Source organism: Pteronotus mesoamericanus, unplaced genomic scaffold, assembly GCF_021234165.1.
Source record: "Pteronotus mesoamericanus isolate MK-2021 breed Mesoamerican mustached bat unplaced genomic scaffold, CSHL_Meso_final contig_169, whole genome shotgun sequence".
Lineage (NCBI taxonomy): Eukaryota > Metazoa > Chordata > Mammalia > Chiroptera > Mormoopidae > Pteronotus > Pteronotus mesoamericanus.
In genome coordinates this window covers 20,887,005-20,909,180 of record NW_026555068.1, presented here as the reverse complement: position 1 = coordinate 20,909,180, position 22,176 = coordinate 20,887,005, and the positions used below count along the sequence as shown (strand labels likewise).

The following is a 22,176-nucleotide window of genomic DNA, read 5'->3' as shown; positions in this document are numbered from 1 at the left end:
GCGGCGCCAGCACCAAGCAAAGCCGCTTCCAAAGGTGGTGCCGCAGGGCTGCTTAAAGCTCCCTCGTTTCCTGGTTACGTGCGGGCTCACAGAAACCAAAACCTCCGCCCGCGACTCCCACTTCCCCACAGGGACCAAAGGGCTGGGAACGCCAGCGAGACGTGCCAAACTCAGCGCGCCATAGGGACGCCCCGGAGACGCCACTGCGCAGACGTCCGCCCTTCACGGCGCACGCGTACTGTGGCTCCGTTGGATGGCCTCGGGTCCCGCCCCTAGGCGGGCGGGCCTAGCGCCTCCAGATGACCAATCGGCTGGCGGGCTCGCGCCGCTTCCTCCCCCTCCTCTTTCTATCCAGCTGTGCTGGGCGCTGGGTTGCACGTGTCATTGTTTGTGTACGTGCGGAAGCCGCAGGGCTGCGAAGGGTTGCGCTGCGAAGGGTTAGGCTGCTGGGGCGCGGCGGCGAGGGGGGGCCCGCTAGCCCCGGCGGTCTTTAAATTCTCCCGCACTTGGGCGGCTTGTGCACTCTTACCTGCCAGTCCGTAGCGAGTGCCGCAACGCTCTTGCACGCTCTAGGACTCCTGTCCTCTGCTTTAGGCGGAAAATGCTGTTGCTTGATGGCAACCCAGAGGTGAGACTAGGGCCCCTTTTGTGCAGCAAGCTTAAGCTTCCAGAAGTCTGTCCTCTCGGGAGCGCTAGCAAAGGTGACAGTGGACTAGCCACTGGGCGCTGGGGAGTACAGCCTCTTCAGAGATGGAAGGTTTTCAGCCCCAGGAGGGCGTGGGACTGGACGGAGGCAAGAAGGGTGCTGGAACTGTTCTCTTCTCGCAGGTGGATAGTGTGAAGCATCTGTTGGAGGCTGGGGCCTCGGTCAACGCACCTCCGGATCCCTGCGAGCAGTCGCCTGTCCACTTAGCCGCAGGTGGCGGCCGTGCTTGCTTTCTTCTCTGGCAGCTGCAGACCGGCGCGGACCTTAACCAGCAGGTAACTAGGTAACAGTTACTGTGTGCAACGCTCCTCTCCACCCCAAATCCACACAAGCATTTCTCAGACGCCAAAATATTCAGTTGTTAGAGCAACGTCCAACAGAAGTATGTGAGATGCGTATGTAATTAAAGTTTTTACTACGGAACCAGGAAACATGAAACGAAATTAATTTTATAATGTAAGCCAGTTTATCCAAAAAATTATCATTTCAATATGTAGTCAGTATAAAACATTCCAGATAGATATTTTACTTCTTTTTTTTGTACGTTTTTTCAGTCTGGTGTGTATTTTATATTTACAGCACATTTCAGTTCAGACTAGCCACATTTCAAGTGCTGACTAGCCATATATGTCCTACTGGACAGCATGCACAGGTCTGCAACTTAAAAAGGAACAGTTACTACGTTATCAAATTAAAAGTCTAAGTATAGGAACTAAAATATTTGTGAGGAATGCTCACAACCATTATTGTTTCCTACAGAACTTTTTAATGGTAGTCTACCTCTTCCGTTGAATATTAAGTTATGGTGAATTTTAAATTGTAATTTTTTTCTTTCATAGAACTCTATTTTGCTTTTATTTACTTCAATGTATGGAGCTGTGACTGCACACGTTTTTATTAATGAAAGTTTTGTATTTATTAACATAGCAAGTGAACTTTATAAGGAAAAAAAAGACTCGAATTAAAAAATTCAGTCCTGCCCTGGCCAGTGTAGTTCAGTTGCGTGGAGCATCGCCCGTAAACTGAAAGGTCGCAGGTTCCATTTCCAGTCGGAGCACTTGTCTCTGGTTGAGGTGTGTACAGGAAGCAACCCATCGGTGTTTCTCTCTCACGTCAGTGTCTCCCTCCCTCCCTTCTCCTCTCTCTAAAATCAATAAGCATGTCCTCTGGTGAGGATTAAAAAAAATGCAGCTCGGTACAGTGCAGGTCTAAGGAGCTTCCTCAAATCGCTTCCTCAAACAATAGACCTCGCCCACCAACTTCCATAACGAAATGTTTTGGAGTGAGACTAAAACATGTGCCTTACATTTAAGGATGTTTTCGGAGAGGCTCCAATCCACAAAGCAGCAAAAGCTGGAAGCCTGGAATGCCTTAGCCTGCTTGTAGCCGGTGATGCCCAAATTGAGTAAGTCTTAAACTCAGTGGCTTTAAATTGGACTAATCAGACTCCTGAAGATAAGTTACACGTGTTTTTAAGAAGGATGCTTGCCTAATTGATAATTTAGTGTTATTTAAATGTTAACTCAGACTGTTAATATCAGATATTATTTAAGGTAAGTAAATAAAACGGATCCTGAGCAATGAGGTGCAACTGTTCATCTATTATGGCAGTTATTACACCTTAGTTTCCATTTAGGAACATCCATTCTATAGTAGTTCTCACTGACTTTCTTGGGTACTTATTTATTGTATCGTATACGTTTATTCAGAACTGAAATGCCTACGCTGTGCTGGACTTTGCTAGCCACTGAGGATACCATAGTGTGCAAAATGCAATTTCTCTATGCTTCCTCTACCTCTTCTGTTCTAGCCTGCAATCAATGTGTGTGTGAGCCCTAAGCTCTTTTGTTAGGAAGATACAGAAAAGCTAAACGATTGTCAATTTTCATTTAACTTGATTTTTATTTTAAATTCAGTTTATGTAATAAGAATGGGCAAACAGCTGAAGATCTTGCTTGGTCATATGGATTTCCAGAATGTGCTAAGTTTCTTACATCAGTTAAATGTATGCAGACAAAAAAATCAAGTGAACCATCCAATAGAGATTACTGTGTTCCAGTGCTCAGACAGAAACGAAGTTTTGGAAGTGCAGAAAATACAAGTGGGAAAAGGAAGCGTTGGTAAGTACCTCAGTTTCTTCTTTCTTCCTTCCTCAAGGATCTCTTATTTAGCACAGAGTTTATTGTTTTATTTAAATATTGGCAGTCTTGTTTCTAATATATCTTTTTTATTTTCATTAATACATTTTAAGACTGGTTATAGTAACTACTAGTAAATTCTAGAAACCAAAAATTGTCCTGCATGGTGGAAGGTTGGGGAGATAAGCTTTTAATGTTAGTGTTTTTTAACAGATGTCTTGTTGGGTACGAAGAGGTGTGAGGATAAGACCTCGTGCAGACCTACCGCTCAGCTACAAGCCATGGCCTCTGGCTCGCCAGGTGTGTCTAAGCTCCTTTTGAGGAGGAGGAAACTTTCTTCTCAGAGAAGATAACATTTATGAATGCATGTATTTACATGCCTGTAGTATTTTAGTTGGGCATGCTTTGTCTTTTAAGTTATTAAAGGAATGTCTAAAGAATAAATTCATTCTTGGTGTAGTATTTACACCTTTGGAAAAAATCAAGGTTAAACCATCAGACTACATCTAGGATTTAATTTGAAATTAAATTAATTTTTTTATTAACACATTTATGATAAACTCTGCTGCAGTCTTTGAGTCCAAGATGTTTTAAATAATATTTGGTCGCTGAGGAAGACATAAGTTGTAGTAAGCATCCTTGTTCCAGAAGTCTGGGCCCTTCCATCCACACCAGCCCTAGATTTGGGAAAAGGGAAAGGAAAACATTTTACAAAGTCACAGGACTAAAGGAGCAGAGTTGTCGCATTTTACCATCCTGCTCAGTCAGTAGGATCTTAGAATAACACTCTTAAATACCTATACAATCCAAGATTTGAATGCTTACAAAGCATAGAAAAGTTATTTATTTGGGTCCACTTCAGATAGAATTTAAAAAAATTTTTAATCCTATGGTATTTAACCAGAAATCATAAAAAAGGAAAGCTTCCTTATGGGGTAACTGCGCCCCCAAGCCCTGCGTGTCCCTGGTCCTGAGATGCACAGCTCTGCCGATGGGGTGGGCCGCGGCCAGTTAAGGGACAGCTTAATTGGCAGGCTGTTCTTCCTGGTAAAACATGAAAGGCCGAGTCTGTTCCTTGCAGAGGCATGTTTGCCCCGTGGAAACAGGGCCGTGGGAAACCTGAGCCGGTCCCTGGAGCGGCTTCTCCGCCCTTCCTTTTCCTCAGGCTGTGGTCGACCCCCTTCCCGTTTTTCACAGTGTTCACCCTTGTCCCTGGCAGAGAAGATCCTCTTCAAATAAAATCTCATTGTGAATGTAACAGTTTATCAGATGTCTTCTGGGGTCACTGATTTATTTTCTTAAGGACCCCGCTCACCACTGGTCTGTGTTGTCTGATTCTGGAGTGAAACGCTTTGTCTGCTAAATGCTGAGCGCGAGGGACAGTGGAGGCCCCTCGGGGGCTGCAGTGTGGCCAGGGGCCTGGAGCGAAGCCCCGCCTTCCCACAGGCCAGTGTGTTAGCTCTGCCTTTCAGTGTGGGGGCTGGAGGGCTAAACAGAGGTGCTCCTGAGTTTTGGTATTTTTCTCATTGCAGAAGTAAGAGACACATTGTAGAAATTCAAATGAGATGAAAGTAAAAAAGTGAAGAAAAAACCTTTCCTAGTCTGTTTTACTGCCCCCATTCCCAGCTGTTAAATTTGTTTTGGGTTTGTTTCTATGCATAAATAAGCTTCTTTTTATTATCTACTATTTTTAGCAAAACTTTCTCTAATAAATTTAATGTCCTAAAATCTCTTTTTTAATGATGAATACTAAAAAAAGGCTTGTACCATCTCTGTTTAATCTTTTTGTGGTCCTTTCACACATGCAAGCCTTCTCCAGCGAACCAGATGCAATTTCTTTTGTAAGGGATGTGGGTAGAGAGGGCGCCCAACCCAGAAGCTGATAGGAGTGGACAGGGGGCCGCACTGCCCGCCCCCCAGGGGGCTGGCCTGGGACACCCAGCAGGAAGGTCCACTGAAAGGTGCGAGGCTGAGGGCTGACCTCCTCTGGGGCCCCCGCTGGAGCCCGAATGTTTGCGTCCCTTCAGGTCATAGGTTGAAACCTAGTCCCCAGTGTGATGATACCTGGAGGTGGGGGCTTTGGGGAGGAGATTATGGGGGTGGAGCCCTCAGGAACGGTCCGCATCCCTCCTATCCCGTGAACACGCAGTGAGGAAGACAGCGCCCGTGAACCAGGAAGCTGGCCTCACCAGGTGGCAGGTCTGCCGGTGCCCTGATCTTGGACTTCCCAGCGCCCCAAACTGTGAGAAATGTGTCCTGTTTATAAGTCTCCCAGTCTACGGCATTGTCAGAGCAGCCCGGACGGACTGAAACAGCGCCATGGACTCTTGTGTCAGGTAGGAATTAATAGTTCCTGCTGATGGCCAGGCCTTGGTTTCATGGGTTTTTGTATGTGCTCATAGAGCAAATCCATTATTGTATTGAAATCCTCTATAGAATGAGATTAAAGTAGTCCATCCTCCATAATGTCCAGCATATTGCTTAGTTATTTTTGGTTAATTCTAAAGTAATAAAGGTTATATACTCCACTCTCCTACTTCAAGGCATTGATAAACCTCAATACACTTGTTTATGCAGAGCTGTAAACTCTCCAAAGAAATACATATATGAGCTTTGTGCTCCATTATTAAGTTTCATAACTGAGAAGATCTTTCTAAATCTAAATGGGGTCTTTGGCACTTTACTTGATTTCCCTCTTACCCTCTCCCTCCAGGGAGACTGTGCCCATCACAGCCTCAGTCCTTGCCCTCATTTGTACTCTGTCCTCTGTTAACAGCCAGTTTGCTACCCTCTGGGTCTGGTTTCTTTGTATTATAGCTATATTCGTGTTAAACAGATACTTAACCTTTTCCAAAATAACCTGCAGATCTTCACCGCCTGTATAATGTGGATCTAAAATCAGAAATTTTGTCTGCCCTGTATTCTCATTCCAAGCAACTCCCAGTATTGTGTGGGCCAAAACGCCTCCCCCTAGAGAAGACAAAGCACAAAATGTCAGAGAGCTTATGCTAACCCCAACTTCCTATTCAATTTCAATTTTAAAAGATGATTTTGCCTATTAATTGCTCTAACAGCATTAAAATTGACTAGCGTACACTGTAAAAGACCACAATGTCAAATACACTCCAAAAAGATAACATTACATCTTTAAGACAAAAGATACAGTCCTATCTCTAATCACGTAAGGTATGTGTTCCTTTGCCACATCCATGGAATTACCTAACCCGGATTTAGAACGGGCCACAGAGGGTCCAGCTCCTCCCACCAGAGCAGTGGTCACTGCCGCGTCGCCCTTGGCAGACAGGCTAGCACAGCCGGCCACGGCAGTGATGGCGCCATGACTTGGGCGCTCAGCCGAGTGACCGTCACCCCTTTTCCACACTGCGTTCAGCTCTTCTATGAACGCAGTTACCGTTTCTCTTCTTAGCCTTTTCTTCCTGTTATAATCGTTATAACTCTCCTTCTGCCTTGCACATTTAAAAATGAATACCCAGAGGGCAGTCTGTATGGTGTACAAGCTAATTTTAAAAACATACTCCCCATCCTTCCAAAGGAGCGCAAATGCCTGAAACCCCGAACCTACCGATCATGACCGGAGTGCCTTCGCGCTGGAAGTGCTGGGCCAGCGCCCGCCCCTGCGAGGCCATTTCAGAGCCTTGGCTGCAAGGAAACCGTCTTCTGTTAGCCGAATTATTCCAAACATAAGGTCATATAAGTGAGCTTAGGAACCAATGTTTTCTACATTTCTTTATGGCTCAAAGAAAATAGGAATTTAAATACAGTTAAGTGGTAGGGAATTGACTGAGAGCAAGTTAAAGCAATAGAACCTTTCTAAATATTTAAGGTCACTGGAACTGCATAAAGAATGTCTTGGATTTTTAACCAGAGGTTGAAAGCGGTCGCCTTGATATCCAGGGAGTTCTTGTGGGCAGATTTAATTTCAGAAGACTTAGTTTCAAGTCCTGGGTTCTTGGCTTCTGGCTGTCAGACTCTGAGTCTGTATTTGCTCACCTTAAATGGGGACCCGGTGACACCTGCCCTGTCTACAGGACAGGGGAGTCCAGCGCGAACAGACAATGTCTGTGAAGCCAAGGTGAAAAGTACACAATGTTTTCAACCGCAACATTATTTTTAGGGAATATGTCAGTGTTCTGTACAATCTGTACTGTTGAGAAGACAAAGATGGACAGATGGAGATTTTTTTAGAATGGAGGCGCCAGGTGGTGTTAAACCTTAGCTCCTGCTTGGTGAGGAATGTATAACGTTTTAATGTGCTAAAACTCCCGTTTAATCACCATATGCCTCACTGCTTAATCTAGTGTTTGTTTTTAGCACTGATTCCACAGCCAGTCTAGACTGCAGTAGTGAAACCAGATGTATTAAAGTACGTGGCCAAATAAGGATGATGTCACTGTGTTTATCAAGGGTGTCATAATAGAAAATGTATTTAAAACAAGCTCATCAACGGAGGAAGCTAGTTATCATCTTAGAAATCAATCTTATTTAATTTAGATTTTGTTCTTATTGTAATGTGGGCATTATGGTTATGCTATATTGGAAAAAAATGAAATGAATGTATTATTTGGACACAGTATTAGTTTATTAACATCTTCAGAAGAAACAGTACAAAAAGGTCAATCATAGGTCAACACTTGATTTCTTTCAAGGCTTTTTAAAGACTGGAGCATTAAAAAACTTGATTTTTCTTTAGACTCAATGTTTTGATTTCCAAAGTTTTCCAAGTTTTTCTCTTCTTGGCTAAAATTGTGCCTCAGCCATGTAAGTATGTATTATAGTTTACTCATTAACTCCAAAGCCTTCTAAAAATTAACTAAAAAAATTTAGAATTAGAAAGTGAGATTTATAAAGCAATGAGGCAATGTGGAAGAAGAGAAAGGAGTGAAAGCAAATGTGGGGGAAAGAGGATTTTTCTATTATTTCAATCAAACGAGAAACGGGGGCGGGGCGGTGAAATGGTTCCTCCCATCCCCCCAGTGTCCTCACCTGACAAACAGGATCTTTGAAGTCACGCCCATCAGGTGGTTCAGCGCCAGCTGCACCTCGATGGAGCCGATCCACTGCCGCGACCCCACAAAGGTGGCTGGTTTGTCCCCAGCATCCACCAGGGCCTTTTTGTATTTAAAGAACAAAAAAAGAAAAAAGAAAAAAAATCCATACAGAAGCCAGCTGTTAAACATGACATTTAGGGCATTTTCCCTGATTACCAGGATATTTTTTTTCCCTTCAAAACAGAAATAAGTCCATACCACAAGGTAATAATAATTATTAATGGTATATTAAGGGCTACTGAAACGTATGTGTTATTGTAACTTAAAGCGGCCTGCTCCGTACCTGCTGAATTTCTCTGTGGGTGGGAATGGGTTTCTCTGTGTACCCCTGGTGCTTAAACCAAGAGCAGATGGTCTGCAGAGACCGGTACGCGCAGCCCCAGCCGTTGTCGTCCACGCGGTCCTGCATGTAGTGATGGTAGCCGTAGACGCCCTGGACCGCATAAACCTATGTCAGGGGAATGCAGTCGAGTGTTAACTGAAGGTCGACGCACACATTATGTACATAATCCTGAGTCAAGTTTACTGTACTTAGAGCTGGGCTGTTACTTTAGTTCCTTATAAAAGTGCCTTCACAGAACTACAGTTGAACGTTACAGCCTCTTGGCTTTTTATTAAATGCCTGAAGTCATCACCAAAGGCTGTAAGGTTTGGCTTCCTCTCCATCTTTGTCTCCAACCACGTTCTCCGGTCGCTTGCTCTGCTCTCAGTCCAGCAGGCCAGGGGCGCTCTGACGTCAGAGCCTCTGGTTCTCTGCCTGGAACTCTCTTCCCCGATCATTTTAGAGCTCACGCCTTTGCTCCTCTTGGGTCTCTGTTCAAATGTGAAAGGCCTTTCCTGATCATCCAGCCCAAAAATGGCATGTTCCCTCCCTCACCACCCACACCCTGCTCTGGCTGCCACCCTCTATCCTGCTTGATTTATTTTTTAAAACACCGGTACTTGACACATTACTACTTTTTAAAAAGCTGCCTACCCAAACTAATATTTGAGTTCAGTAGGGGCATGCACTGTGTCCTCTTCATTTCTGAGCCCAAGATTCTTCAATGAACTTGGCAAACAGTTAACAAATGCTTGTTGAAGAATTGATGAATGAAGGAAGGAATAAAGGAATGAACAAACAAACGAAGGGTCCATGTAATAGGATACATGAAGAATGTTTCTGAAATTTTGTAAGCCTGCCGGTGATTATAGGCCAGGAATGCTATTTAAAGATTCTTAAAGAAGGGCCAATATCTTATCAATGTTTGTCATGTAATGCTAAGTAGACACATTTTTTTGATAAACTCGCATTTAAAAAAAAATTAGGTTAGAAGAGTGATAGACAAATATAGAATCCTCACTCATCAATTAGGAGATACATATTCAAGCACACGTAGGAGATTTATAACTAGACCATTGTGGAAGGCTGAAAAATGGTCCCCAAAAGGTATTTACGTCCTAATCCCTGGAACCTGTGGATGCTGCCTTAGTCTTTGAAGATGTGATTAAAGTTAAGCCTCTTAAGATGGGGAGATTTTCCAGGTGGGCCCTAAAGGCAATTATAAATATCTTTATAAGAGAGAGAGAAGGAAATTCAGCAGGGGAGAAGGCACCGTGACCACTGAGGCAGATAGAGTGATGTGGCCATAAGCCAAGGAATGCTGGCAGCCACCAGACGCTGGAAGAGTCGAGAGGCCTCTCCCCAAGAGCTGTTGGAGGGAGCAAGGCTCTGCTGTCACCTTGATTTCAGCCCAATGACACTGATTTCTGACTTCTTATCTACAGAACTGAGAGAGAATACATTTTTATAGTTTTAAGCCATTAAATGTGTGGTTGTTATAGCATCTATAGGAAATAAATGTAAGTATCAATACGTTTTAGAGTCTGTATCATGTAGAAATTGTTTCTGACCAGTAGGCAAGTGTCAGGAATCAGTAAAAATAACTATCTATGTAACTAAAGTAAATTCTGATACAATTGGATGTTCAAAAACACTTGTAAATAACACATGGGTTTAAAAATCAATAAAGATACTTAGAAATGAATAAAACTAAAATACGTCGAGTTAAAACCTGTGAAAGCAGTGTTTAGGTTGAGATTTAGAACCTTGAATTAGAAAAACAGAAGACTAACAATAAGCCAAGTGTCCAACTCAAGAAGAAGAAAAACAACACTAAAAGAAAGTAAAGGAAGAAGGAAGTAAAGAGCAAAAATTAATGAACTAGATTAGAATACAAAATTACAATAATAGGTCAACAGAGCCAAAAGTTTTTTTTTAAAGACATAAAAATGAAATGAAGAATGAAAAAGAAAATAGCACTACAGCAAAGACTAAAACTTAGGTAAATATAACTTACAAAAAAGAAAAAGTCCTATAACCATTAACAAAATTAAACCTGTTACTAAAAATCTTCCCATAGAAAATGCTAAGCCCAGATTGTTTTACAGGTGAGTTTTACCAAATGATCAAGGTAAGATCATGCTAATCCTAATAACCTCCTCTAGAAAATTAAAAAAAGAAGGGACTCTCCCCAGCTCTTTCAATTTGCTGATATATTGATACAAAAAAAAGATATTAAGAACAGTATGAGAAAAAAAGTAATAAGGGGGCAGCCTACAAAAAACCAGAATTCTCTTCTGGAGGGCGGGCTCCTCGTAGCACAGGCTTCCCCTGCTAGGAGAGTGTTCTGGGGGCCCATGGTATCTGGGGACCAGCTGGCGTTGTTGTGAGAGGCTGCATTTGGCTTCAGTGACCTTTTTTTGAAGACTCAGTGCATTTGCCCATTTATGATGGGTGGTTTATTAGCGCGCCTGCCCATACCACGCTGAGTATTCAGCAGTTTTTGACCAAAAATGACATGACCCCTGGACCCCGTCTATTCACCTAATCTTGCCCCAAGTGACTTTTTTTTTTTTGTTTTCCCAAAAAGTCCTCAAAGGGAAATGTTTTTCCGATGTGTATGAGGTAAAACAAAAAATGGCAGAAGCATTAAAAGGCACCAAAATTGATAAATTCAAAAGCTGTTTTGAGCAGCAGAAAAAAAAATCTCAATAGGTATATTGCATCAAATGCAGAGTAATTTGAAAATGCCTTAACTTGGAACAACGTCAGTTTTTATAAATAAAGTAATCCGTTTTTTTGGGGGGGTCCCTCCTTGTATAAGCCGGTATCATTCATGAACAAAGATGCAAACATCTTAACAAAATATTAGCAAACTAAATCCAGCAGAGAATAAAAAATAATAACTGTAAACAAAGAGGTTCATACCATGAATGCAAATCTATTATTGTTTGGGGATTTGTACTGCAGTAGGTAGGGGTAAATGGCATGCTGTCTGCAGTTTTCTTTGAAATGACTCAAGGGGAGAAAAAAGGAGAAATAAAGTAAATTAGGTAAAATGTTGAAAACGATTGAACAAATGTAACCAGAAACATATATAGGACTGATTATAGCAGGGTTGTCTTACGTAGCAAAAAACCTGGGGAAAAATCATACAAAGGTATATTATACAGCAATAAAGATTACTGAATAAGACAATGCCATGAATAAACCTTAGATACATAGCACTGAGTGAAAAAGCAAGTTGTAGAAGACTACAGACATAATGACACTTTTTAGAATAACTCAAGCAAAATGAAAGGACAGTGTCGAAATATGTACATATATGGTAAAACTATTAAAAGAAAGGAAGTGAATGATGACATAAAACTCAGTATAATAGTCCTCTGCGGGGGATGGGAGGCGCAGGAGTGGATAAAGAAGGAACACACAGACCGGTCATGTTCCGGTCCTTAAATTGAGTAGGGAGCTCTCTGGTATTCATTTCCTTACTATGCTTTACAATATACATATATGTTATAGGTACATATCAAGTGTTATATAATATTTAAAACTATACAAATGCTTCTTGTATCTCCCTAATAGAAATAATAAACCCATTTCATTGTAAAAAAATCAGTCAGCATTTATTCAGTACCTGCTGCGTGTCTGGCACTTTATAAGGAAATATTAAGTATTAAATCAGTAGATGATAACAGCATCTACCCTAGAGATGTTCCAAATATCATCTGGGAGAGAAAACATTTATGTAATAATCTACTAGAGAACCATCAGGAGTTACACTAAGACTCTAAGTTTTTTATCTCCTGTGATTCTGTGACTGACAGAGCAAGATTTTTAACTAGGAATAAGTTTCTCAAGCAAAAATAAGTGGAATCATGTAGCATCACTGAAATATTGACTAAAGATGCATTTGTGTGCAAGTGACAGCGAGTGTCCAGCCAAGTCCTCCTGGGGGAGCCGGTCTGCCCGGGGCTGTTGCAGATGGCCCTGCGGTCCCAAGTGCACTCTGACAGCCAGGAATGGGGGACCCCTGACCCCTCTAGGGTAGACTCTGTGTCACTTACTCATTTTTACTTAAGGTTTCCTTACAAAGCACCTGGAGGCTCAGCCGGTACTGAGCAAATGCCCTGCTGAGATGGCCAATCGAGTTTGTGGTCTTGGGAATTCGAAGGTGCGGAGCGAGCAGGGCGTGAAGCACCATGGACAGCTACGAGGAGAGGAGGAAGAGGTCAGACACACGCAGAAACAAAGAGGAGGTGAAAGCCATGAGGCTGAGAAAAGACAAGAGTAATGGGAGGGAACAGGCCAGTTAGGAGCCAAAGCAGACAGAGTAGCAGGAAGGCCACCAAGGAGTCAACATCGGCCTGAGCCCGAGGCAGATGCTTTGTTCTAAGAGGCCAGCTGTACAAACACTCTGATTCTTGGATGTCACGAGACCTTTTCCGGCTGGCCCACCACGTGCGTCCCTAATAGAGCCCTTCCCCCACGCTCCTTATGCAGCAACTTGAGTGAAGATTACCCTTTCAACCAGGTACACACAGCACAGAAAACACACTGTAGTGCCTTTAATAGACTTCTACTACAGTGTGGTTTGGGTAGACTGTGTCCTTAATTAGCATGATTTCTCAGCTACAGAATGAAAGTAAAAGGAGACAGCCTTTAAAGAAAGTAGGGAATGGAATTTTAATATGAGAAATGTGGTACATATTATCTATTCTTAACCTTTTTAGAGCACTGTGAACTACTGCTATCTTAAGCAATTGATTATTAAAAGAAATGACGGTGAATTATGTTTTACGGGTGACATACATTGTGAATCAATCCTTACGAATTCTACTGGTACAAACAAGAAATTAATGATATTAATGATTAACTGACTCCCATAAATAATAATTAAACTCACCATACCAGTCTCTACATTAGGTGGATTGAGATGAATGTGTGGGTTTCTAATGTAACCATCTTTGTATGGTTCATCTGGAAAGTGATAGGCATTAGACCTTTTGAAATAAGGCCTGTCATGTGGCAGGTTGAAGAGATCATGTAATTCCTAAATGAAATCAGAATCAATAGGAAAGAACAGGAAAAAAGTTAAATGATTTAAATTTCTAGTCAGTAAATAAACTCAAACTAAAGATATAAAACACAGAAAATTAACTATATATTGGTTATAAAAGTTATCAAACACACATGGTTTAATTCACTAAAGTCAATGAAGGTAAGCATAAACTAAAACCAAACGATTTATTTTGGCTTATCTATGTATATGGGTAGAAACTGGAAGGGAATGTGGAAAAATGAAAATAATTTGTTAACTGTGAGAGAACTGAGATAAAATTAATTATTATAACACAGTCTGTTACAGTACATCCAGGATAAAGACTGGTTTTGAAATAGTCTTGTAAATGCTATAATTAAAGTATTTTAAAATATCATGCTCATCTTGGCTGGGTAGCTTCGTTGGTTAGAGCATCATCCCCATATGCAAGCTTGCAGGATTGATCCCTGGCCAGGGCACATACAAGAATCAACCAATGAATTCATAAATATGTGGAACAACAAATCGATTTTTCTTTCTCTCTCTTCCTTCTCTTTCTAAAATCAGTAAATTTTTAAAAATCATGCTTAGAGTACCTAGCAAGTATAAGGGGGGGAGATTAAATTTCAGAGTAGAAATTGGTGTTATATGGTATTTGTCTTTCACTGACTGGCTTATTTCACTTAACATAATAGTCTCTAGTTCCATCTATGCTGTTGCAAAAGGTAGGAGTACCGTATGATCTCACCTATTAAGAGGAATCTAATGAACAAAATAGAACCACAGGCACCGAAACATGGAACAGACTGACAGTGGCCAGAAGGGAGAGGGGAGGGGGATAACGGTGGAAAGAAGGGGAAGGGACTGGTCAGAGAACATGTATGAGTGACCTGTGGCCATGGACAGCAGAGTGGGAACCGACTGCAAGAGTGGGGCGTGGGACGGGCACAGGAGGGCAAAGGGGGAGAAACTGGGAATAAAAAAGCTACGAAATGAAGCTGTACACGTGGCTGTATGTTTAAGAAATTCTGAGAGCTTCTTCTCCCTTGCTTTTTCTTAGCAATCAGAACTTCGTAAACACACATTCTTTTTTTGGCTATTTGTGAATTCACATAATTGACCACTAAAGCTGTGGCCAGTTAGCATTTCTGTTCCCAATAAAAATAAGCCATCTTTTTTTTGGCGGGGTTGGGTGGCGGGGGGCGGAGGAATGGGTGTTATGAAACCAACCAATATGGCACTGAAATAAAAATACACATGTTGAACCTGCAAAAGTATTCCCAATTGTATAAAAATATGTAAGAGTTACTTTGGAAAGTTTGAAATTTTCTTTTTCATCTGTCCTGTGTACTCTAGCAGTTTGGACAAGATCATCAGCTCCTGGAGCTGTTGCCTCCATGTATCAGTTTGTCTAGCACAGAGCCCTACAAGGGCGACAGTGTTGTATCTCTTCTCAGGTTCGGAGGTTGGGAAGCTGCTCCCACGGTAGACCTTGATGGGAGCTGGGCAAGGCCACACGTCAAAACTATGTGCTCTAAAACCAGTCATGGTGCCAGTAAGTCTCCTTTCTTTGAGTGCTGATTATGTTTTCTTTAAATGCCACTAATAAAACCCAAATACGCCTGGGAAATAGAGGAGGGATGGACTGTTACTATAAATCCTAATTAGAATTAGCATGAATCCTAATTTCCCTTCCCTAACTGTAATCTTGTCTTTTTCACAAATCTGCTAGTAATGAAAGGAAAATATTATTAACACTCATCAGCTTCTCTAGGTTTGTAGGCACCTTTTCAGTTCTTTATTTTATTATGGGAAAACAATAAATTTCATGGAACACATGAACCACGCTGAGCATATAAAATTAAAATGTTGCATATGGGTTTACATATTTTTTTTAACTCATAATACTTAAAAAAGAAGTTCCATGAGAACAGGAATTAAATAATATATAAAACTAATAGCCTATTTCCACATTGTAAAAATGATTTCCATTTATGAGAAATATGCAAGTAAATATGAAGTGAATGACAGCCATGCTTTTTCTCAGACCAGATGAACTGGCCTTACCCTTCTGTAGGCCTGCAGCTGCCCGTCTGGAATTCCTGATGGATAGGAAATTGTCACAAGACTTTTTTCCCCCGGTAATAAAAAGTGCAGCGGTTCAGGGACCACAATCGATGTTCCTTTCATGTATTTCAAAATGCACTTTTCCATATCAGTTAGTTGATTATGAATTGCAGCAACTAGAAGTTTACGAACTCTGCGGGGAGAATATACAAGCGCATTAACAGAAGTTATAGTAGTGATGAAAAATGATAAATGAAAATGTGCGCAGTTAATATATCCCTAATGTAGTATTAAAAAAAAAACAAACCTTGATTGGACCAGGCTTACTAAAGGAAGTCTAAATTATGAAAAGTTAAATAAACTCTATGTTTCCTCTGTGCAGATAAAGGGAAAACCCTATATCTAGGTTTTGCAGACTACCCTCCTTCCAAGCGAACGTTTAATTACTAGATGACCTAGCTTAGTAAGAGTCAGGGAGTAAATCATACTAGAAGCCACAACCACTGCCCTGGATGTGCTGTAATGATTCTTACACGTGGACTCTGGCTCGTGGGGGGCGGAGAGCTCATTGAAATGTGGCAGTAGTGCGGTAAAATACGTACTTCCCCCAGGCTTCTTCAGGAGCAACGGACAGAACTGCATCCACCGGTAATGTCATAGTGACGTAGTGGTGTCCTCCGCTTTCTCTTTCAATGACGGGGGTTACGGCCGCCAGAGAGGTTGACATTTCCAGCATAAGGTCTATATTTACTATTTGATTCTGTAAAGATAAACAGCAATACTTGAGGTCTAGCACACTGAACACTAAATATAAAAGGGTAAGTAAAAAGACTTTTTAAGGGCCAAAGCTGTATGACAGTAAATTGTTTAAAGGCCCAAATCTTATCATAACAAAAATTCTTCTCTGCTTCAGAATACTCTGAGGAGCGGTGCGCAGTGCGTGGGGCGTGACAAAGAAAGCAGACGGGCTCTGTGGTAATAAACGTTAAAGCTGGTTCGCCAGGATTCATTGTAGTGTTCTCTCGACTTTTACAGAGACTTACATTTTTTTTTTTTTAAATCAAATGAACGAGATACAATAACCACACACTAAGGGGACTTTTAAACTATATATCAATACCCTGGCTTTAAAGACATAAAGAACTATAAACAAGTATTGGATTTTATTAGTGGAGTTGATTTTGACAGCGGCGTGGAACGAGAGTTCTGAAAATGCTTTTTGTACATGGAACAAATGCAGCAAGGTACTGAGGATCCTGGAAGCAGGGTTTCTCTCTGGGAAAGGTTAGAAACTGTGTCTCACACATAACATGAGCCACACCTCATGCCTTCCCCGACATCCCTTGTCTCTCAAGCAAGAAACTGGTTATCCCATATCCAGTTAGTTTCCAAGTGTAATGCATTGTAGCCCCTCAGTATCTCTTGTATCCTTTCTCTCCCCTCTGTTACCATAGCTGCTAGTTTAGTTCAGCTTCTCCTGAGGTGTCACCTACCCACCTCCAATCTCATGTCCCCCGTGTCCCCTCCCAGCCTGGAAATACACTACGGTCAAATTAATTTTGTAGAACTTCCTGCCTTGAAGAAGTAGCTCCATTTTTTATGTCCAATATCTGGCATAGTTTGCAGCACATGGCAGGCAGGTACTCAATAGTATTGGTTCAAAAATCAACAGAACCAAGAACAGCGTGAAGAAAAGTAAATAATTTATTATTAGCTGTGTCACATAGCATAGTATGTCACTGCATGTTTCAGAATGATTCCTTTTTATTTCATTTTAAGTAATTTATAAATGTACTCAAGCTGTTTTTGTGGGAATAAAGAAAGCATTCAAAAAATTGTTAAGGTAAGTGTTATAATGGGACAAAAGTGTAGATATGAAAAAAAAAGAGATACAACTTCTGGAAAGTCATTTATCTTTCTGGTCCTCAATAATCTGATCTGTAAAAACTAAGGGGTGGACTGAATATTTCTAATTTCTACGATCTCAACTCCAAATTCAAGGATTTAAAACTTTTACCACTAAGAAGACAGGTGATTTGCTTACCATGTCTGATAACTTTTTGTCTTTCTTTCTCATGAATTTTCGTTTTATATCTTCTTCCTGTTCACATCTAAATTTTTAATACACAAAGATGTTTATAATACGAAATTACATTTTGAAAACATTTACAGCAATCTTCAAGCATACTCACTGAATAAAACGCAAGATGGTCTTACAAGCCGAATCGTCAGTCAGTTCCCCTGGTACAGTGTTTCTGTCGCTGTTAGGCCACATGTACAGTGAGCTGTGGCGAATTCTGAACACCAGTGCATCCGAAGAAAGCCTGGTTGACAGGTCACTCAACACGTGTTTTAGTGCTTTCTTGATAAAAATTTCTCAATGAAAGGAATGTAAATAGAAGTTAATTAGCCAAATTTTAAACTTTTCAACACGAATGCTTCTAAATACCCAAAAGTAGAAGTAGAATTGGACTTCCACATAGCCATTCCCCACATTCAATATGTATAAAAAAGTTTTCCCTTTCTTTTTTAACCATTGAGATAAAATTCATAGACCGTACAATTCATTCTTTCAATGAGTACAATTCAGTTGCCTTTAGTGTATTCACAAGCTTTTACAATCATTACTCTCTAATTCCAGAACAGTTCCGTCACCCCAAAAGAAACTGTACCTATCAGTGGTCATTCCCTATTCCCTGACACTTACCGATAGCAATTGCTGATCTACTCTTTGTCTACAGATTTGTCTAATCGGGACATATCTTGCACTCAGTTTCATTTGCAAATTGGTAAGAATCTCGGTACAGTTCATTGTCAATTTTATAATAAAAAGAAGAGTTTTCCAACGGACCTACCATTAGCAGTAGCTAGCTGAAAAGCTAGATCAAGCCCTCCCCTTATTCTGAAGAGTATATCCATAGTCTCTGAAGTCACCTAAGACAAGTAAAACAAAAATTCCAGTGTGAAACAAAACAAACTTATCCTCATACACATTAGAATCTGAGTTTAGGCTAAGGCATTGATTGACTTTGACTTTTCAAATTATTTCATGAGTTAATTCTTCGTTTTATGAAGAAACACAAACCAAAACACCCTAAATTCTAAATCAGGGTTCTCAACTTTTGTTCCACACTGAAATCTCCCAAGGAACTTAGAATACTGCTACCTGGGCTGCACCCTTAGAGACTGGATTAATTGTTGTCTGTGGAGGGTCTATGCATAAGCATGTTGAAAAGCTCCCCCACACCAGTGATTCTAGTGTGGAAAAGCTGAGGACCACTGCTCTAAGGCCGTATTTCTAAATTACAGTCTTAACAATGGGCTTAACAATGACAGGAAAACATCAATGGCAATGAACTAGTTTAAGAGTGGGACAAAAACACTGAACCTAATATAATAGTATTTGGTGGTCAAGATGATGAGGGAAAACTAACACATGACCAATGGTAGGAGTATGAACTGTAGACTACTTCATAAGGCAATGCGGCAACCAGAACCAAAAGCCTTGTATTCACATCCTTGGAGTAGTAAGTGTGAATTTAGAAATTTAAGGAAATTTGCAAAACAAAGATTCAGGTAGAAGGATGCTAACCTAAATGTCAACAATAGGATATGGGTTAAGTAATCATGAATATTATACAGCCACAAAAAATCATGCTTTTGAAGAGTATTTCACAGCATAGGAAAATGCAACTTATAAAGGGAGAAAAGCACTTGTAAAATGGAATCTATTAGCAGTTCTTAACTTGGGTACATGTACTGAGCTTCAGGTATTTGATGAGATATGACAAATGATGTATATACCATTTTGTTTGGTGGAGGGGAGGAGAAAGAGAATCTCTGGAAAGAGGTTTCAAAGAATTCATCAGAGTCAGAAAATATTTCCCAAACAGGTTGAAGACTCACACTAAATAGTAAGAGCCTTATTTGGAAATAAACGAGTAAGTACTAACATTGACTGAGCTCTTAAAATGTAAAAGGCATGGTGCTAGCGATTGGATGTATATTAACTCTGATCCTCAGAATATTATTGAGTAGGTACTGTTACCATTTTTCTCATTTACAAATCTTTTGTCACATTTTTTAAAAGGGTAACTGCTTTTATTTATTTCATAAACTGTAACCTGTTGGAAGGTCATACACTTTGCCCCATTCTACTTCTGGGAATTTTTTCTAAGGAAATAATCAAGAAAGTTCAAGACAAATTTAGCTTCAATGTTGTCCACTTACCATCCTCTTGTTCATCATAGCAGCTCCTCTCCCACAAAAAACCCCACCAAAATAGCTATCAATAAGTTGGCAAAATAAAGAACAATACTACCATACAAAATGCTACGCACCCATTTGAGTGGAAACTATTTAATGGCAATGAAAGATACCGAAGAAGACAAAAGCTAAAAAGACAGCCAAGAACAAATTTAACTTGGTGACTTAGGCTAGGCTTTTGCACAGTTTAACTAATTACTCGTCTTCTCTACTCTCCAGTAAAACTGGAAAAATGCACGACTTCATAGGATGGTTGTGCAGATTTCATAAGAGATCCCATGTAAAAGCACTAGGCTCCCCCGAGGCCTGCCTAGAAAGAAGAAAGAGTATTTCAGCTGAGGTCTGAAGAGTGCGCAGGGACCGGCGTGACAATTCCAAAGGACGGGTGGGGGTGGGGGTGGGGGTGGGCGGACGAGCGCAGTCCGGGCATTCAGAGTGCAAATGGCCCTGCAAGAGACTAGGCAGGTGGAGAGATGCTGGTGGCGAGGACAAGGATGGTAAGAGCACAGAGACTGAGGATTTACAGCCGCTTAGAAGTGAACGCCGCAGGACCCGGTTATTGAGCAGATGTGCAGGGGCTGACACGAGGAGGATGTCAAGGGCGACACCCAGGTTTTTGGGTGCCCAAGAGGGTGGGTGGGGCACAGTGAACTGAGGTAGGACCCCTGGAAGAAGAGCAGGGGTGGAATGGGGGGAGGTGGGAACGATGAGTCAGTTTTGAACTTGCTGAGCCTGAAATGCACGTGAGCGATCCCAGCAGAGGTACAGTCAGCGGATGTGTGGGTCTGCAGCGCAAAATAAAGGCCTCAGCTGCAGGCACAAATTTGGGAGAAGGTACAGGGTGTAGCGAAAAGTGTCCCTGAAGAACACCACCGCGTGTAGGGTAGGGATTGGAGGACCTGGCGGAGCAACTACCAGGGAGGGAAACCGGAAGTGTGGCATCAGTGGAACTGAGCGAACAGGCTATTCGAAGAAAGTTATTCATCTTTCCCAGGTCCGATACTTCTTCAAAACCTTCAAAAACGCCGAATGCTCTCTCGTCCTTAAAATGCATTTACAGGGAGGCAGCTCAGGCGGCGCGCGGCCAAATGCGGAGGAGCTGGGGATCAACGCGGTGCGGGCAGCGTCCCTCCGGCCCTAGCGGCGGGGCCGAGGGCAGGGCGGCCCAGGCAGCGGGGTTCGCGGCTGCCATCGCGGGCCCCGCCGGGACCAGCTCCTTTCAAGGGCTCTGGAGCCGTCGTCGTGGCGGCTCCCGAGGTCCGCAGGGAAACGCTGGGGTCGGCGGCGAGCAGAGGTACTCACCATGCCTGCGACGTGGCGATGACAGCGGCGCTGACGTCCGCTCACCAGCTCAGCGGGCGGGTCTGGACTGGTCGTCATCGGGGGCGGGGCCTGGGACGGCGGACTACAACTCCCAGCATGCCCTGCGGCGACGTGACGGGACGTACCACGCCACAGCGCTTCGCGGACGAAGGACGGGGCGGGGAGCAGCAGTCTTGTAATTAACAGAACAAATTGTATTACAATTTATAGGTGAACATTATTGGTTGAATCATTCGTATCCCAACTGACGCATAAGTCTTTCTGCGTGTTCCTTATGGCGAATGCGAAGTCTCCACGCGTCCCTCTTAGCGTCCTTGGAATGGATTCTCCCGTCCCCGAGGCAATTTGTCACAATAAACACCAGCTGGGCACCAAACGTGCAGTGGCTCTTCGCGGCGAGTCCCCGATCGGGAAGCGCTTGCACGAGGCTTGATCGCAGCCCCTGTGGCTCCTAAAGCTGAGTTAACCCGGACCGGAGCGGAGACGACCTGGTCTCGGTCGTCGGATTGAGTGCCCTTCTGAGGTGACTTGGCCCTCGCGGCCGCCAGGTGTTGCCCTTTAGACACCTACCGACTCCGAGCCTCAGTTTCCCTAGTGGGAAATCTTTTTCCTTATCAGGTTAGCCAGAAGTTTTCTGCCCCTCGTGCACCCTCCCCTCGACCCCCAGCGTTTTATCCACGCCTTTCGAAGGGAGCTTGCCATGTCCCAGTCGTGTTCTACTTAATTATGAACTTGTCTGCCAGAGTGTAAGCTCTCTGACGGCAGCACCTGTGATTTTTAAAATCGTATTTTTCTTGGCGAGCCTTACCCAGAGGAGGGACTTGCAAAGAATCTACTGAAAACATGAATGAATGAGTTTGTAAATGTTCGACGAAGAAGGGTCAAGCAGTGGGAAGACTTCCCTCGCTCGGTTGCGCCAGGTGGGGCGCCGACGCTGGGAATACTGTGATAACCAAATTCATACCCTGTTTCCTGCCTTTGTGAAGCCAACAATTTGGAGGTGCGGGGATAGAGCAGAGTTGTTAATTTAAGGATCTGTACACGGTGGATATAAGATGATAACCTATAATCATGAGGACACAGAGAAGTACCCGCGGCTGTGATAGATGGAATTGAAGTGATGAACAAACTAAATAATACGAAGGCTCAGTGTTAACTGGGGGAACGAAAGGGCTTGGCACAGTTAAGTGCCTGCCTATAGTGACACAGCGTGTGCCACCGTCCTGTGACTGGGGAGGAATCAA

General features: G+C 42.4%; 2 protein-coding genes across 5 annotated transcripts; one reads left to right on the top strand and one right to left on the bottom strand.

Annotated features, from left to right (window-relative positions):
• Positions 1-454: 454 nt before the first annotated feature.
• ANKRD37 (ankyrin repeat domain 37) lies at positions 455-5,012 on the top strand. Of its 4 annotated transcripts, XM_054566161.1 has the most exons (6): positions 455-628; positions 829-981; positions 2,020-2,111; positions 2,766-2,826; positions 3,058-3,144; positions 4,994-5,012. In XM_054566161.1, the coding sequence occupies exons 1-6, from the start codon at positions 602-604 to the stop codon at positions 4,994-4,996; spliced, it is 423 nt and encodes a 140-aa protein (XP_054422136.1). In that variant the 5' UTR covers positions 455-601; the 3' UTR covers positions 4,997-5,012. The 4 variants fall into 4 exon arrangements, with proteins under 4 accessions (XP_054422136.1, XP_054422135.1, XP_054422134.1 ...); XM_054566160.1 differs by lacking the exon at positions 4,994-5,012 and having other exon boundaries at positions 3,058-3,288; XM_054566159.1 differs by lacking the exon at positions 4,994-5,012 and having other exon boundaries at positions 2,623-2,826; positions 3,058-3,288.
• On the bottom strand, positions 3,357-20,989 carry UFSP2 (UFM1 specific peptidase 2). Its single transcript, XM_054566157.1, has 12 exons — positions 20,912-20,989; positions 18,199-18,277; positions 17,536-17,719; positions 17,388-17,454; positions 15,946-16,103; positions 15,344-15,536; positions 13,142-13,288; positions 8,197-8,361; positions 7,849-7,973; positions 6,428-6,504; positions 5,690-5,814; positions 3,357-3,521 (listed from the first exon to the last, which is right to left on the bottom strand). Exons 1-12 carry the CDS (start codon positions 20,987-20,989, stop codon positions 3,435-3,437), a joined length of 1,485 nt encoding a protein of 494 aa, XP_054422132.1. The 3' UTR covers positions 3,357-3,434.
• Between the last annotated feature and the right edge of the window lie 1,187 nt (positions 20,990-22,176).